Here is a 15,816-nt window from a genome sequence, read left to right as displayed (position 1 = left end):
GGGGCAAGTTTTGTTGAAATACTTTTTTAATGAAAACTCAAAGATATACACTGGGTTATTTACACCGTGCAATTAAGCGAGTTATAAATTTTCTATCCAACTGCAGTTTTAATCGTCTACCGAAACGTGTTTTTTTTTTTTTTTTTTTTTTCGTTATTTGTCGTTGAGGCAAAAAAAAGGTTCGATTACTGCTTCGAGGAAGGTATATAGCAGCTCAACGCGCGAAATAGAGAGGTATATACAAGGTATAACTGAATTGTCAAATCAACACTTTTGCAGCATGTGAAATAACCGAGTAACGCCTGTGCGTTAAACTCTCTCTCTCTCTCTTTCGCCGAGCCGAGTTTATACGCCGTGCATGTAATTGACAGCTGCGCTCGGGCTAAGGCAATCAAGCAATAATTGACAATTTCCATGGGTATTGAGAGAAAACAATAGGGTTGCCGATGACTGCCTATACCTCCGCTTCGGCTATCGCTGCTACTGCCGCTGTTGCCTCGTCGTCGTAGGTTCTGCAACGTATACACCGTACACGGCTATACGTATAATATGTTATGAAACAACCTTAAAGACCGACACGCGCGTCTGTGTGTCAAAAAAGGGGTAGTATAGCAGCAACAGCAGAGGGGGCTGAGCCCAATCATTCCTATTTTATCCTCTCTTCGCCGGAGCACTTCCGCGTATACGCGTGGAACACAGCGTATATTGTATACAGAGGCGCCTCTCTGTCGGGCACGTGCTTTCGCTGTGTATACGTGGAATTAAAGTACATTTCCCAGCGTCATCGGACTGACCATTTAGAGAGCTGGGCGCGCGGAAAGCGCGCGGTGCGGAGGAGAGGAGCAAAACGGACGATCCAGCGCGCCCGAGAGAGCTGCTGCAGCCAACTGTAGCTGGGCTTTAGCTTGTAGTAGTTTCTACTTTGAGGTTTAGGGTCGAGTTTCGCGCACTATGTTGATCTTCTTTTCGTATTGATTTTTCGAGCTTTGTTTGTCTTTAAACTTTATATTCATTGTTGCGTTCGTGCGCGCGGCGCGGGTTGGGTGGAGGGCGTATTTACTCGTGCGCATACAAGCGGCCACGGCTTAAAAATGCCCGAAAGTATGTCGGCATCGCGGCGAAATAGTATAGTGCAGCAGCTCGTCGAATTTTAATTAAAAAATCAACCGTCAAATTCCTTTGGCAGTGTGTGCGTGTGCGTGTGTCCCTTTTAATCCTTTTGAAAATAGCGGGCGTGCCAGTAATGTCTAAAATTCTCGTCTCCTTTCATTCATGTTGGCGCGCGCGCCCGCTATATACACTACAGCTCTTTTCTCCACCGCTGCTGCTGCTCAGCGTGCGGCGCGCTTCGCGTCTATGTTTATTCGTCTTTAAAGAGACGAAAATGCTTCCGGCCGCCCTACTCATAAACACACGATGCTATATAGAGCAGCTAGCTACCACCCGGCGGTGTGCCTCCAGGGCGTCGTCTGCGAGCTTTCAGCCACCGAAGGGTCGTGCATGTGTGTGTGTGTGTCTATATACGTTGCCACACGCGGAATTCCTCCAACCCACGTACGTATAAAGACACGCGCGAGCCGACACAAGCTCGATTATGCGTCGCTGCATTATGAGTTGTGCTTTATTTAAGCCCGTGGGCTACATTTATTTTTCTTTTGCGGGAGGGTATTCGTTAAAAAGTTGCAAAATCTAGGGAGTCAATGATACTTGTCGCTTCGATTCGATGGGATCGAATTATTTCGTCACGTTTCACAAGAGAGAGGGACGAAAATGTTGGCCGAATATTCATGTTCTCGTACGTAAGGCGCGCAGAATATTCTTCAGTGTATCGCGCCAGTGCTGTACAGAGCTTATAAAAATGATTTACGCTGCACGATGGAGCAGTTTGAAAGTTTTGACTGTTCGATCGTTTAACGATAATCCTCGCGCGCGAAAACTCCAACGCGAACACAGTCATCCCCTGAATAAGCCGCGCACCGTGGAATGTATAAATTCATCTCCTCTTACTCTCTGCGAGGGGTGCGCGACGCGCAAAACGACACTCGAATTGAATAAATTAGAACAGGGCATTTTTACCCTCCCGCGCATGCATCATCGTCTTTGGGAGCGATGTATATATGTATATGGAAGTCGCTCATCTCCTAATCAACTTTCTCTCGAAACTTTTGGCTCTCTCGCTCGCTCGATGCTGCCAACCGAAGCCGCTGTATATATACCGCCACCGAAAATATCACTTTATCAATAAAGGCCCGGGGAGCTGCGCGGCAGCAGTGTGTAGTACGCCACCGGCAGCAGCAGCAGCACAGGTATATAGAATAGGGAAAAGTTTGCCACGCGCGAGAGGAAAAGAAACTTGGCCTGGCCTCTCTCCCTCTTTTTCACTCCACCTTGCGTCCCATAACTAAGTCGCTTTAAAGTTTTCGATGTTGTACAGCTCTCTCTCTCTTTTCCTCCCTCAGCCGACTCGAGCTTGCCTTTTTTCACATATAGCTACTGGACCTTATATATACCCCCGAAGTCTTCTAACACAGTTTTCGAGGCGAGTTATTCCGTCCCGGCGTTGCCTCTCTTACTCTCGCCCTCTTCGCTTCTTTGTGTGTGTGTGTGTGTGTGTGTGTGTGTGTGTGTGTGTGTGTGTGTGTGTGTTTTATGGAAAGTGCACGAAGCACGAAAAGAACCTTCTGCAGCTAACTCGCAGGCTATACTACGCATTACGAGCCAGCGGCGACGGTGGCGGCTACCAACCTACCTCGGCTATATAGCCACCCGCGTCTACTGCGCGCTGGCAAACAAAAATTTATAATACTCGTTTGCGTGGCACAAACTTGTGGAGCGGAAAATTGCGAGATGAAAATATTATTGTCGCGAGCTCGGTCGAGGCTGTATGCTTTTTCGAGCGCAAGTTTTTGCGCGCGCGCGCGTGTGTGTGGGCTTGTATCGCGCGAGCGGCCGCGTGTACACTACTACTACCTGCCTTAGCCACCACCACCACCCCCGCCTTGCGGAGTACGTATATATATATTTCGCTTTCTAAAAAAAGCTGAAAATTTATACGCTGCATCGAGCGCGCGCGGAAATGTACTTTCTATGCGCTACGAGCGCACGTAAAAATCGTGTAAATATTTTTCGATAAACTCATTTGACGATCGTGTATAATGTATAGCGAGTCAAGCGACTAGACACGTTAATATCTTGTCTCTACAGCCATTAATAAAACTGTACACACGCGCGCAAGCGTCGCGCCGGAATATTTGCGCTCATAACGTCGTTGCGATCGCTGCGCACGCAGCTCTTTATACAGAAATCGTTTAAGCGCGTTATGCACACCGAGAGCGTTTTCATTTAGTGCGCGCGCGCGGGGACCGGCTTTTTCCGTATGCACATTCATATATACATTACGAGCGCGAAGCTGGAAAAAAAGGAAACTCACCTATACGTACATACGTTCGATTATCACCTATTACAAGGTTATTTATTATTCGTCATTCGCGCACCGGCAACTGGTTTTTCGCGATGGCTGACCATCGCTTATGTACGCGTCTACGAAGCAGAGCCTCATTATCGCTCGCGCGAGCCGGGGGAAGAACGACTAGCCCCGCCGTCGTGCCAGTGCAGCTTGTTTACACTAAGCACTTGGAATCGACATAATTTATCAAAGTGGTGTTTCCGCGCGCGCTCATATATATATACGTATGAAAAAAAAAAGTTGACTCGCGTAACTCTGGCGGCAATTATATCAGGCGCCCAGATGCTCCAGAGCCACCGACGCGCCGCCAACGTAGAGGAGGAGAGCTGCCTAGAGGAGGCAAAAACTTAAAGGAGCAACGTCATTTGTCAAACTGAACGAGAGAAACTTTGCTCTCTCTCTCTCTCTCTCTCTCTCTCTCTCTCTCGGAGTTTGTTTTTTCGCGCGGCTAAGCTATATCTATATAGGGGTAGTAGCGGCGAAGTAAGCGAGTGAGAGAGTGAGAGAAAGAGACTGTACACACGCACGAGCGCAGCAACTACTACAAGGAATAATTTCAGGATCTTCCTGGTATTATATGCGCAGGCGGGCATAATAATTACACGAAAACGGAAATGATTTTGCCTCGGCGTGCAGAATCATGCTCGCTATAGCACTCCGTGTAGTAGAGGCCAGCTCCGAGCAGCGGAGGAGAGTTGCACGCCGTTGATGATGGAAATCCTTAAGTGAGCCGAAGATTTATGATTTAATATCGTGCACTGGCGTTATTATAGGGTTGCTAGCGGCCCTCTCTCTCTCTCTATTATATACAGCAGCACTACTGTTCCGCTCTGATATCGTCTTTTTGCCCTCTCTCTCTCACTCTGTACATGTATATGCGCATGCGATCTTGAGGGTGCTTAAGTTATCTAGCACCGATTTCGGCTGTATGTGTCGCGAGAAAAGGGCAAAAACCAGCTCGTATAAATCAAAAATAATTATTAATAAAATGTGCGCAGCGGGCCTCGTCTGCGTAATGAGCTAGTTTGTTGCAACTCAATTTCCATCGAGAACGAGCCAAAATACATATAGAACGAAAGAAAAAGACCATCGCCGAGGGTAATTCGAGTAGTCGCGCTCGATCGATATTGGACGTATTAAAATTGTCTTGTATCGAGCATACCTATATATAGGTGCAGAACACAACAAGCTGCTTTGCAGCCTCGGCTAAACGGGAAGAGCAACGGTGCAAAGTGCAGAAAACGAGCAAGAATCTCTTACCGCAGTCGAGCCAGAAGCGGATAATCCTTCGCACGCGCTCCGCCGGTAATTAATTTGCATCTCTCTGGCTTGTGCTACGTGCGCTTAAGCTCTAAGCTATACTTGGACGCGCGGCGACTCGTCGGGCCGCACTGCGCGCAACTGTTTCTATAATAGAAAGGAAACGTGCATAAAGCAGCTAGCGCGCTCGTCGATCATTAATAATAATCAGCTATATACAGTCCCTGGCGCGTGTACGTGAAGCTGTATAGTATAGCTGCGCGCTCGTAAGAGAGAATAGAAACTGTGGAAATTAGAGCTTTTGAGCGAACGAAAAAAGATTAAAACGACGAGAGAAAGAGAAAAGAAGTGGGAGTCTGGCTATCGGAGCCGAGGTTAAATCTTCGGCGCGCGATGAGAATTTACTAGCTACTTCTACTAGGTATAGCTGGCGCTGCTACTACTACCCTCGAGTATCTCTCGACCTCGCGTCCACTAATTGCGCCCATGCACTGATTTATCCGTAGCACCTCCCGAAAACCCACCCGGCCCTCGTCGGTGTATAAAGGAGTGGCCCTTCGGGCGCTGATCGATAAGTGTTTTTTCGAGATTTTTGTATCCCAGCTCTCTTCTGTCTAGCTATATCTAGAGCTGCGATATTCCTTCCATTAAATGCATTACGTACACGACTCGGTCGGACTCGAACGTCAAAAGTCTTTACTCCGAGTGCCGAGTAAAATATACGAGCGACACGACGAGCTAGACGCGCGCAGCTCGGAAAATATGGCCCGCAGTGCGCAGCAGCTCGTGCTATGATTAATACATGCGCACTCTTGGGCTAAACGTTGCGACGACGACGACGACGAAACACGGACACACTTACAACTCATTCAGGCTTGATTCGGGCGTAGCGATAGCATACGTGCAGTACAGTCACCTTGACATTAATGGCCTTGCAAACACACGAAAAACAATGAGCAAATCCGTCCCGCAGCCGCCACCGCCGCCGCTGTGCATTAATTCCTCTATCTATCTCGCGCGCCGCTTCCCGTACGGTCTATTTCCGATCCTCCTCGCTCTATACGGTATATACCAGTGGTGGCTAGGCTGCAGCTCGAATTGAGCGCGCAGAGAGAGATAAAAAGCGAGCAAAGAGAGCAGCGAGTTTTACTAGTTTCGATCGCGTATTTATAGACATCTTGGAAGCGCTGGAGCTTCGGTGCAGCGCGCCAGAGTGAGAGAGAAGCCGTAGCAGCAGCAGCAGCAGAAGCAGCAGTGTAACTGCGCAGCGCACGGGAATAGGGCATAAGTTATATGAAACGTTCAGCCGCTCGCTACTGCTCGTCCATAATTCTCTATGTGTGACAGTCGAGTCGAGTCGAGTCGCGCGCGAGCTTGCGCAGCTTCTTGGGTCGTGCGTGCAAGCTCTCGCAGCTCGGCCCTCGGGAAATTGAATGCCGCTACCGCAGCGCGCGCTATCTCTTGCTCTTGCTCCTCTCGCGAGCGGCGCGTCAGCTGTCAAATTGATAACTCGCGCACCGCTGCTCTCTCCCTGTACGTTCTACTTTTTTCTCGCTCGTACGCTAAACCCGGAGACTTATATGTATATGCGATTGCGCCGCGCGTTTCCTTCCGTCCTTGGGCCACATTTGCATGTGTATCTCGCGCGTCGAGCTCCGAGCTAGCGGCGCTGAGAGAAAAAAAAAAGAAAACAGGCCCTGGCTCTATTTGGTCTGCGGAATTTTTCTCGTACATTCGGCGGTCGGCTGCGGTGATATACGAGAGAGCGAGATAATAATGCGCGCCGCATCTCGCACTTCTATATATATGAACATTGGCCTATGCGTCGACCGTATGTGTACGTGTGATGAATGCTTTTAATTAATGGCCTAGTCGTTCGATTTGTGTGTATGTGTATATGTGTATAGTCTCGCACGAGATGCACAGCGTGTGTTTTATGCGTTTGCGATAAAACATTTAACCGTTTTTATGGTCGGTGCGGTAGGCACCGATGCTGCTGCGCTGCTGCTGCTGCTGCTGCTTTTACGAGCTTATCTTTGATTATACTGAGCGTATATGAGTATTGCTCATTTATACGATCCGCTAAAAGTCTCGTAGATGAAGAATTTTTTTCTTCTGATTAACGATTCGCCGCGTCGCTTCGAATTACAAACATCGTCATCGTTTCTATACTGTGTCTCGTCGCGACTGCGTCCATTTGCACTCGAGTCACCGCAGCAGAGGCAGCAGCAGAGCCTGCTCTCGGTGCCACGAGCACTTTTGCACAACTTCGCGTATCCGGTAACCTCGTTCAGTTTTTATTTTTTCTTTGGCCTCGCTGAGAAACATCGGATGATGTAACGCGATAAATCGATTCCACCTGACACACCCCTGGCACGGAACATCGTTTTCTCCTTATATACAGTTCCACCACCGCCACCAAGCTGGAGGATACGTCTTTTCTCTTGCTTCCCCCCTCTCGCCCTCCGCTGGCTATAACGAAAATAGGTGAGTCGAATCGATTTTTCGGAAAAGTCTTTCGACTCTAACAGGCTTGTCCTATAGGGTGCACTATATATAGGTGCACTCCCGTATATTATATATTTTTTATATAAAATAGATTCACGCGCGCTCGAAGAGCCAAGTCACATACTCGGCGGGCGCGCGAGCCGAGCAAATGGAGAAAGACACGCGCGTCGATCCTTGCTGACATCGAGAGTAGAGAAATGTATACATAAAACGTGCGGCTTTTGCAAATGCCGCCTTTTCGATCGATGCACATTTTTTCGCGCACTGGACACGATCTATGTCGTACGTCGTACATTATACGCGCGCTCTCGTGTACGTATAATATATGTCATGCGCTGCGCACGGGTCTCTATATGTGTGTGTTTGTGTGTGTGCTTACGCGCGCGTCGCTGCTTGTTTTGCTCGTTTTTTTTTTCTTCAAGTGTATAATACATATGCCACCGAGGTGAATAATTCATGAGCCGCCGCTGCCACTCGTGGTGGTTCCATATATATACCCTCGACGTATCTGTGTGCGTATGTGTAGACGTCGAGGAAACGGGTGAAAAATTTGCTTAAATAGTCAGCTGGAAAATGCGCGTGTGTGTACGTAATGCGGCTCAGCGTACTTACGTATATAGCTCCGGCGAGAATTAAGACTTCGGTGGCGAGTTTTTAAATATAATTGCGAGCGCGCGCGTATAAAGCTCAAGCCGCACCGTTGTTGTTATGGAAATTATCCTAAACATTCGTGCCGCGCAGCTAGAGCAGAAGAAAAGCTCGGCGCACTCGCTCGCACGAGCTTCGGTTGGAAATACTTTACGCGCGTCGTCTATGCGGAAATGTAACCGAACTATGCGAGACCCGCCCGCACGGATATAATATGAAATTTGTGGAAATTTTTTTCCTCGACCTCCTCCGCCGATCCCCAACTATATAGTGGAGAATTCAAAGATTGCGCGCGAAAGCGTGTCCCGTGCAAAAAAAAGGCCGCGTGCGCGATGCCACTCGTATGAGCTTCGCGCATACTTCAACCGATCCGTATAATTTTAAAATTTGTACCCGGTCGCATAAGCGCGCAAAGACGAGTCCCGTGTATTATCATTTTTTCGCGTACAGCCGCGGATCTTTTTATTACAAATATAGTATATACGCGTGCGGTGGATGAAATACCACGAGGATCTTGCACATAATACGATATCGCTGCGGACTGAATAATTTTCAAGCTCGAGAAAAACAAAAGACTCGTCCATTATCAAACGAGAAGCCCGGCACCGGCACGAGCCGCCCCGAGAGCTGCTACTCCTACGCGCGCCTGCGGTTTTTCAAGCTCGTGCGGCTCGCAGCACATTTTTCTCCATAGGCGCGTATTATACGTACAACAAAGTATAGGATTTCTTCTTGCCAGCGTTCACGGATGCGTGAAACAAGTTTTGACGCGAGCGCCGTAGTAAAGCAGAAGTTAAAAAATGTATATATACGAACGGCCTGTCAAGTAGTAGCGAACGAGAGCATAAGGAAAATATGAGAAAGAAACGCGTGCCGCCACCGCCACCGGGAAAGGAAAAGACGTGCGCCATTAATCAGAGCTAGTAATTTTCTTGATATCGCCGATTCGAACGCTACATAATGTGTACTCATACATAAACGTCCCTCTCTCTCTCTCTCTCTCTCTTTCTCCGTGTGCGGCTGTGTTTTGAAGGATCATCTCGTGAGCTGCCATTATTTTGTCCGACCGAGCGCGCCCGGATTATACACGGACGAAATTCACGCCGCACGACGCGTTGCATCGTCACACTTGCTTATATCGTATATTTACACCGCAACCGATGATTGATGTGGATCACGTCTCCGTGTACTGCAGTACTGAGTAATTCAATTTTTCAGACTAGAAATAACAATTTTCGCGCCGAGAAAATCCATAAGGACGAGCTTTGAACTGGCGAGCTTTTCATCACACTTCGACGATTTTTAATGAATATATTTTTTTTCTCTGTTGCAGCGCAATGTTCCGCTCCATTGGGAATGGAGTCGGGAGCTATTCCTGACACGGACATCAATGCCACTTCGAGCTTTGATAGCGGCAACGTTGGCCCACACCATGGAAGGTATAGTTCGTTTCAAATTTTTACCGTTTTTTTCTTTTTTTATACACAGTGATACAATGACAATATACTGTAAACTGTATAGGTTATTTTTGACAAAAATCTCGTAAACTCTAAAATCGGAACACCTGGCACTGTGATTTCTCGAATTTTTACACCAGTAATAATCATAAAACGTCGAAAGAAAAACAAGATTCACAATAAAAAAGACGCGCGAAATGCCAAGCGAAAGAAATGGATGTTAATGAATCGAACGTGCGCCTGTTTTCGGATACAAGTCACACAACAACATCTTGCGATCGTTTAAGCTAATCTTATGTGTATATCCAATAAAAAATTCACCGAGACTAGACTCATTTGAATCAACAGCTGTGTAAAACATTTGACTTATGTCCGTCGCTTTATATATCTTCTTCTGCTACCGCTGCCACTGCTGCTGTTCGTGTTTTATTGCGCCAACAAACCTGTATGTATACGCGTGCTGTAAATGTATACAGCTCGCGCGCGACATTCGGAACTCGGAGCGCGCACGCCTCGGCTCGTGTGTCCTCATTTTCATGCAAATTATACTCGATCTAGCCGCTCGGTAATGATCCGTAAAATCGAGAGTTGAATTTTTTTTCTCCACTAGAGAGCAGCAACGCCTCGTAAGCGTCGGCGCGCCATTAAATCGATAATTATTAAATCTACGAAAGCAGAATTTCCAGCCGCACGCAGATAAATTATTCGGAGAGAGAGGGAGAGAAACTAATCGCCCTTGCAAAAGCACAATAAGCAGCAGCAGCAGCGAGCGAAGTTAAAGCGAGCGCATTTACTCAACAAGCACCAGGCATCATACGAATTCATATGTATGTGTAAGCTTGTTCCAACACAAGAAGCTCTCGAGAAAATCATCTCTCCTTTCGCCAACCCCCATTTGCATTTGCAGCAATCAACTAATCGCGCTTCACCCGGAAACTCTCGCTCGATCTTCGTCGGCAGGCCCGCGTCGTCTACGGCATACGCATTGTATACACACTATATACGAGCCAGTGTGCGCCCCACACGACAATAAGAACGATCGCACGGCGCGACGTCTGTTGCGACGAAGCATTTATCGAACCATGTATGAAAGCATATCTGTAATCTCGCGCGCATATAAATGCATAATTATATATTATTTCTACGGGCGCAGTAGAAGCTAAAATTTCGATAAGCCGCGCGCGTTAAGTACGGTCCCGCTCGTTCGTACGTTCGTTCGTTCGTTTCGCATACAAAGCACAAACACACACACACGCCATTATCGAGTTAAGATCTGTCATTGACATCGCGCGCATAGGAGAAATTCATTTGCCTCGAGTGCTTCACCTGTGCGCGGTGCTCTGCGCGCAATAGAGAGAGATTATTTTTTATATAAATAATAATACTAGTCGTTTCGTCGGGATTGAGATTGATGATCTCGTTCATTGATATTTCTAGTAGCCAACTATGACAATGCGTCAAATTACTATCAATTGTAAACGTGGCATGACCTTATACAATTATTTCTACTTTGCCACTTGTGGATTTGCAGATAAAGGTACTGGCCATCTAGTGGTAGAGGCTTGTATTAACTATCATTGAATTTTCAAAAAAAAACATTCACAAGATTAAAACACGCAAATAAATAAATAAAAAACAAGGATTCAATTATTTTTTTAAATTTATTCATACGAATAATATGAAAATTCTGCAAAATTCAATATCGTCAGACATTCAAAAATATATACAAATATATATTACAATTATAGTAAATGTCTCTCACCCACCCAGCAAATTCTATAATAATGTCTAATCTCTAGCCGTTTGAGGATCCTATAACAGGTCTCGTGCGACACCTGATTACCATCAAATTCCATCAAATTCCGTAAATAATACGATGCCGATTCCAGGAAAAAACTCCACGACATTATCTCGCAGAAGTGCAAGATGCAAGCGTCTCTGGGTCCTTTCGGCCATTGATTCAAATATGGATATACACTTTTAAGCATACTGTAATCGATTTCTGCCGACGACGATGCCTGTTCTAGTGGCAAACGGACCAAGTCGTTGAGCGACATCTCCGGGCTTACCATTATTCTTCTCGCTCTGCTAACGAACTCCCGGTCGTCGTACCAACGTCTTCTAAATTCCCGCGATGATCTCTTGAACAATGCGTATTCATAAAAAAAATCGATGACCGCCAGGAGTTGGCCTCGGTTCAAACGGCATCCTCTTTCCATAAAATATGCGACTATGGTCAGAATGTCACACGTTGCATCCAACTTTTGTTCCCATCTCATGCTAGTTTGCTCATCGCCGTACGGATACGGCAAGTATGTTTCAGTATCAAAACGGAAATAAGACATTTGACTGTTACCAATGTTCGACGACAATCTTTTGATAACCGAGTCGAGCGCCGTACGGCCCAAACTGTCACGGGCCGTGACCTTCGTCCTGAAATTCAGATCGTATTCAATGTCGTCGATCAAGGACACTATCTCTGTCAAGTCATCGAAATCGTATATCTGGCAAACGGTATGCAGAGGAGTTAATCCTTCGTCGTTGGCGCGAGTCGTGTTGGCGCCGCTCTCCAGCAGCAATATGGCCACATCCTTGTGGTCGTAGCGCAGAGCCAAGTGATACGCCGTGTAACCCCTTTCGTCCTGAGAGTCGATGTTGCTCGGCCTTCCGGTCAAGTTCACGAAGAACGTCCGCACCACTGTCGTCAGAGCGATGTCGGGATCGTTACTTTTGCAGGCATTGTGCAGAGGAGTCGCTCCTTTTTTATTGGTCGACAAGAGATACGCGCCTTCTTCCACCAATATTTGGGCTGTCTCGATCAAGCCGTTGTCGAGAGCCAAGTGTAGCGGTGTGTCACCGTTAGTGTCCTGTGCGTTGATTAACACCCTCTTCTCGACTTCCACGCAGATGTCGAAGAACTTGTCCGCGAAGTCATCGTCAGCTTCATTCGCGCAGATGAAATGCAGAGGAGTCGTTCCTTCCCAGTCGGTCGAGTTCGGATCGGCGCCTTTTCTCAGCAGTATTTCTACAACATTTACATTGCCGTAATCAGCAGCCAAGTGCAGCGGTGTCTTGTCGTATACGTCTTTGGCGTCGACCTGAATCGCGTCCTCGGCACAGGTGTCGAATAACATATTCGCCAACGACACATCTTCCTTGTGTTTCTCACAGATGACGTGCAGAGCCGTCGATCCGAATTTGTCGGTCAGATTCGGATTGGCCCTGTTTTGCAGCAACAATCGAGCCACATTCTCGTGCCCGAAGATCAGTGCCAAGTGCAGCGGTGGATCGACCGTATTCGTCGCGACGAGATCGGGATACTGGCCGAGCTCGAGAAATCTTCGGACGACTTCTTCGCATCCAAATTTACAGGCTATGTGGAAATGCGTGAGCCCGGACGCGACGTCGGTGTAATTCACGTCGTATCTGTGGTATATCGTAAATAGCGCACGAATCACGGGCTGTGCGTGAGAGTACGCGAGTCTACTAGCCGCGTGATGCAACGCCGTGGTGCGACTCGACGATGGCCTGCCGTTTTCGTCAACATCGGGCTCGTTTCTGTAGCCGGCTTGAGCCAGGAAGCTAACGATTCTGACTCCAAAATCGTACCTGGCGACCAAAGATTCCTTCAGGAGACACTCCATTTCTTCCCTTCGAAAGATGTCCAAGAGGTCTAAAGGTTCGTTGACGAATTGCTGTTGAGCGATCAACCGATCAACTTGAGTTAGAAATCTTTTTCGACCGTTCTTGTCCTCCAAATCGAAATCTGAACTCTGAAGCCATTGTTCCACCATCATTTGGTCCATCGTTTAGTTCTTTTCGTAGTCGTTTGGAATATAAAATATACGAAAAATAATTTTCATTCTTTTTCGCGCGAATCACTCGCTGGGGTCGAGATGCGATCTTTCTCCGTTGACACTGGAGCGCCGACTGTCGACTTTATTGTGGACACTTGTTTTGTATCGCTACAAGTATAATCGTTATATAGACGTGGTACTTGACAGGATTTTGAATATAATTCGTAAGAAATGTTTGTATCTGGTTTATTAAAATAAATAGTAGAATTTTTGGCTCGTCAGGTTCAACATTCGTGATATTTACGTATAGCGAAATTTTCAAAACAAAGAAAGCGTTACGTCTACATAAGATACTGCTGAAAAATAAACAAATTGCACTACTCATGAGCTGATGTTTCAAAATGGCAACATAAGTCGAAAAAGTTGAATTTCGAAATCATTTTTTTCTGTTTGTGCTTTAAAAATGGATAATATACTATGGTAATATACTATATTAGTATCTTCAATTTAAATATCCGTTTTGACATTAAATTCACGTAAACTTTAAAAATTGTTCAACGTTCTAGATAAAAATAGCATAAAGCGAACGTGCTTTCATGTGACTATATAGCTGGCAAATTACTCCGTGGCAAAGTAGTTCGGTGGCGCGTTTGGCAAATTTCAACTTTAACTTCGTCACCCATATTTCTGGAAGCTTTCATCAAAGTTACCGCACAAGATGAGGCAAGTTGCTCCGCGATGAGAGAGAGAGAGAGCTGCTGCTGCTGCGGCAAAGTGATCTATCGATACTCGAGAGCGGAGCGCAGTAGTGGCGTGAAATTTTCGTCATCAAGCGCACACATACACACAGACAGAGACAGATTCGGAAATGGTCGGAACACGTTGTACCTGCTAACGCGTGGTCTAATTGTGCCGTTTGAAATTAGCGCTTTGAGGTCTCTCTGTATAGCTAGCTGCCTCTGCCAGTACATAACTCACAGCCCATTAAGTTAGCGAGCCGAAGGTTCATATATAAATGCACTTTGATTTGCTTCATCGTTGCATCAAAGGCATTCTCTCTCTCTCTCGCTCTTACTCTTGGGCAGTGGTGCGCGGTATAAGGAGCACAAGGCGCGATGATGGCGAAGATTACGCGAGGGCCTAGTGGTAAGACGCTTCGGCTGACCGCGATAAATCTCGAGGCACTGCTGCAGTACAGTGCGCTCTGACTAAGAGCGTTAAGTTGCCGCCTGTTTCTCTTGCTGCTTTGGATTACGTTGTATACCTCGTTTTGCTGTAGTTTGTATGCACTTAACGCGCGCTCGCAGGAATTTCTCGCGCGCTATTATCATATTTCGAACGTTTTGATAATGAGAGTCTGCTACGATCGTTCGATTTCTCAGTCGCAACAATTACTCAATACTCGAACTTCCCTCGATGTATTTAAACAGTCTTTGATTTTCGATATCGAATCGAGAAAGGGATATATATATTCGGTTCGTGTTTTTCCCTGCCTCGGCGCAGAAACTCAATTAGCGAAATAACCGAAAAGCAATCGATATAAGTTGTTGCCGAGCACAATCTCTTTGCATCATCGACAGCAGCAGCAGCAGCGACTGCGACGGTGTATGTATATGTAGCTCACCTCGGCGCAACTCCGCTCTACAAGAGACGAGGAGGGTAAAAGTAAAGGGATAAAGAGTAATTAGAGAGTTCGCCAAGAGAGTGAAATACGCGAAACAAAGACACGAAGTCGTGGCGTGGCTGCAGCGTTCGTTCTCGTTTCGTTCGCTCGCTGTATATATACAGCGCAGTCTTAAATAAAAGAAAGGTAAAAAAAAGAACTGGGAAGGTAAAAAAGGAGAAAGAGAGAGAGAGAGACAGAAAAACGTAAACTCTGAAAATTGCCAGCGAGAGCTCGCGAACGATGCCATATAATTTGATTTTATATTTATATTGCGACGTAATTTCAGAAAAATATCAAACAAGTCGACTATCTTACCAACCGGGTCGAGCGATATATATACATTCTCTCTCTGCGCCGGGCTCACTCTGTGCATCCTGAGAATTTAATATAGCGCGCGGGGCAGGAAGCAGCTAATTCGCACTTACGTTATTATTATGACTCGCGAGCTCGAGCTGGACTGACCCGCAAGGCCTTTATGTCATTGTCGGGACGGCGAAGCGCGCACCTCTTTGATCTTCCACGGTGGAGAGAAATTTTATTTATGCCACCAACGGGTCCGTTTTCCAAGTTTATTACAAATTGTTCAGTAGGTCAGAAAATGGTATTTCATTACGTACGTAATATGGCGCTGCCGTGTAAGTAAAAAGATGGAAATAGACGAGCGACTGCTAGACTAGCGCGCGAAAATCTGGGCGCCGCTGCAGCAGCAGCAGCAGCAGCAGCAGCCAGAGCTCCAGGACGAATAACAAAGCCGGGGTGGTACACGTAGGTTATACAGCAGCAGCTGCCTCTCATACCAACCCCCTTTTCGGAGCTAGTACGACGAGGTGAAATCCGCGCGTAATTCGCCGAGTATATATACAGAGACGACGCGCCAGAGCACAGAGACTTTAGCGTCGTGGCGCGTGTGTGCGTCAACTTCATCGTCGAGGCTTTGGCGCGCGTCTACCTCTCGACACTTCCTCCTGCGCCTTTTGCTGCATCGCGCGAGCCTTGTCATATACCTACATGCAC

General features: G+C 46.8%; 1 protein-coding gene across 1 annotated transcript in view; it reads left to right on the top strand.

Moving 5' to 3' along the window:
* LOC106651277 (discoidin domain-containing receptor 2-like) overlaps positions 1-15,816 on the top strand; it is a 184,430-nt gene that overhangs the window by 149,156 nt on the left and 19,458 nt on the right. Inside the window, exon 3 of the mRNA XM_023459043.1 lies at positions 9,216-9,321. Coding sequence (XP_023314811.1) covers positions 9,216-9,321 — 106 coding nt within the window. The remainder of the gene's footprint in view (positions 1-9,215; positions 9,322-15,816) is intronic.

This window comes from Trichogramma pretiosum, unplaced genomic scaffold (genome assembly GCF_000599845.2).
Source record: "Trichogramma pretiosum strain Unisexual culture from Peru unplaced genomic scaffold, Tpre_2.0 scaffold53, whole genome shotgun sequence".
Lineage (NCBI taxonomy): Eukaryota > Metazoa > Arthropoda > Insecta > Hymenoptera > Trichogrammatidae > Trichogramma > Trichogramma pretiosum.
Note: the sequence above shows the minus strand (reverse complement) of the source record. Positions and strands in the feature narration are given on the sequence as shown.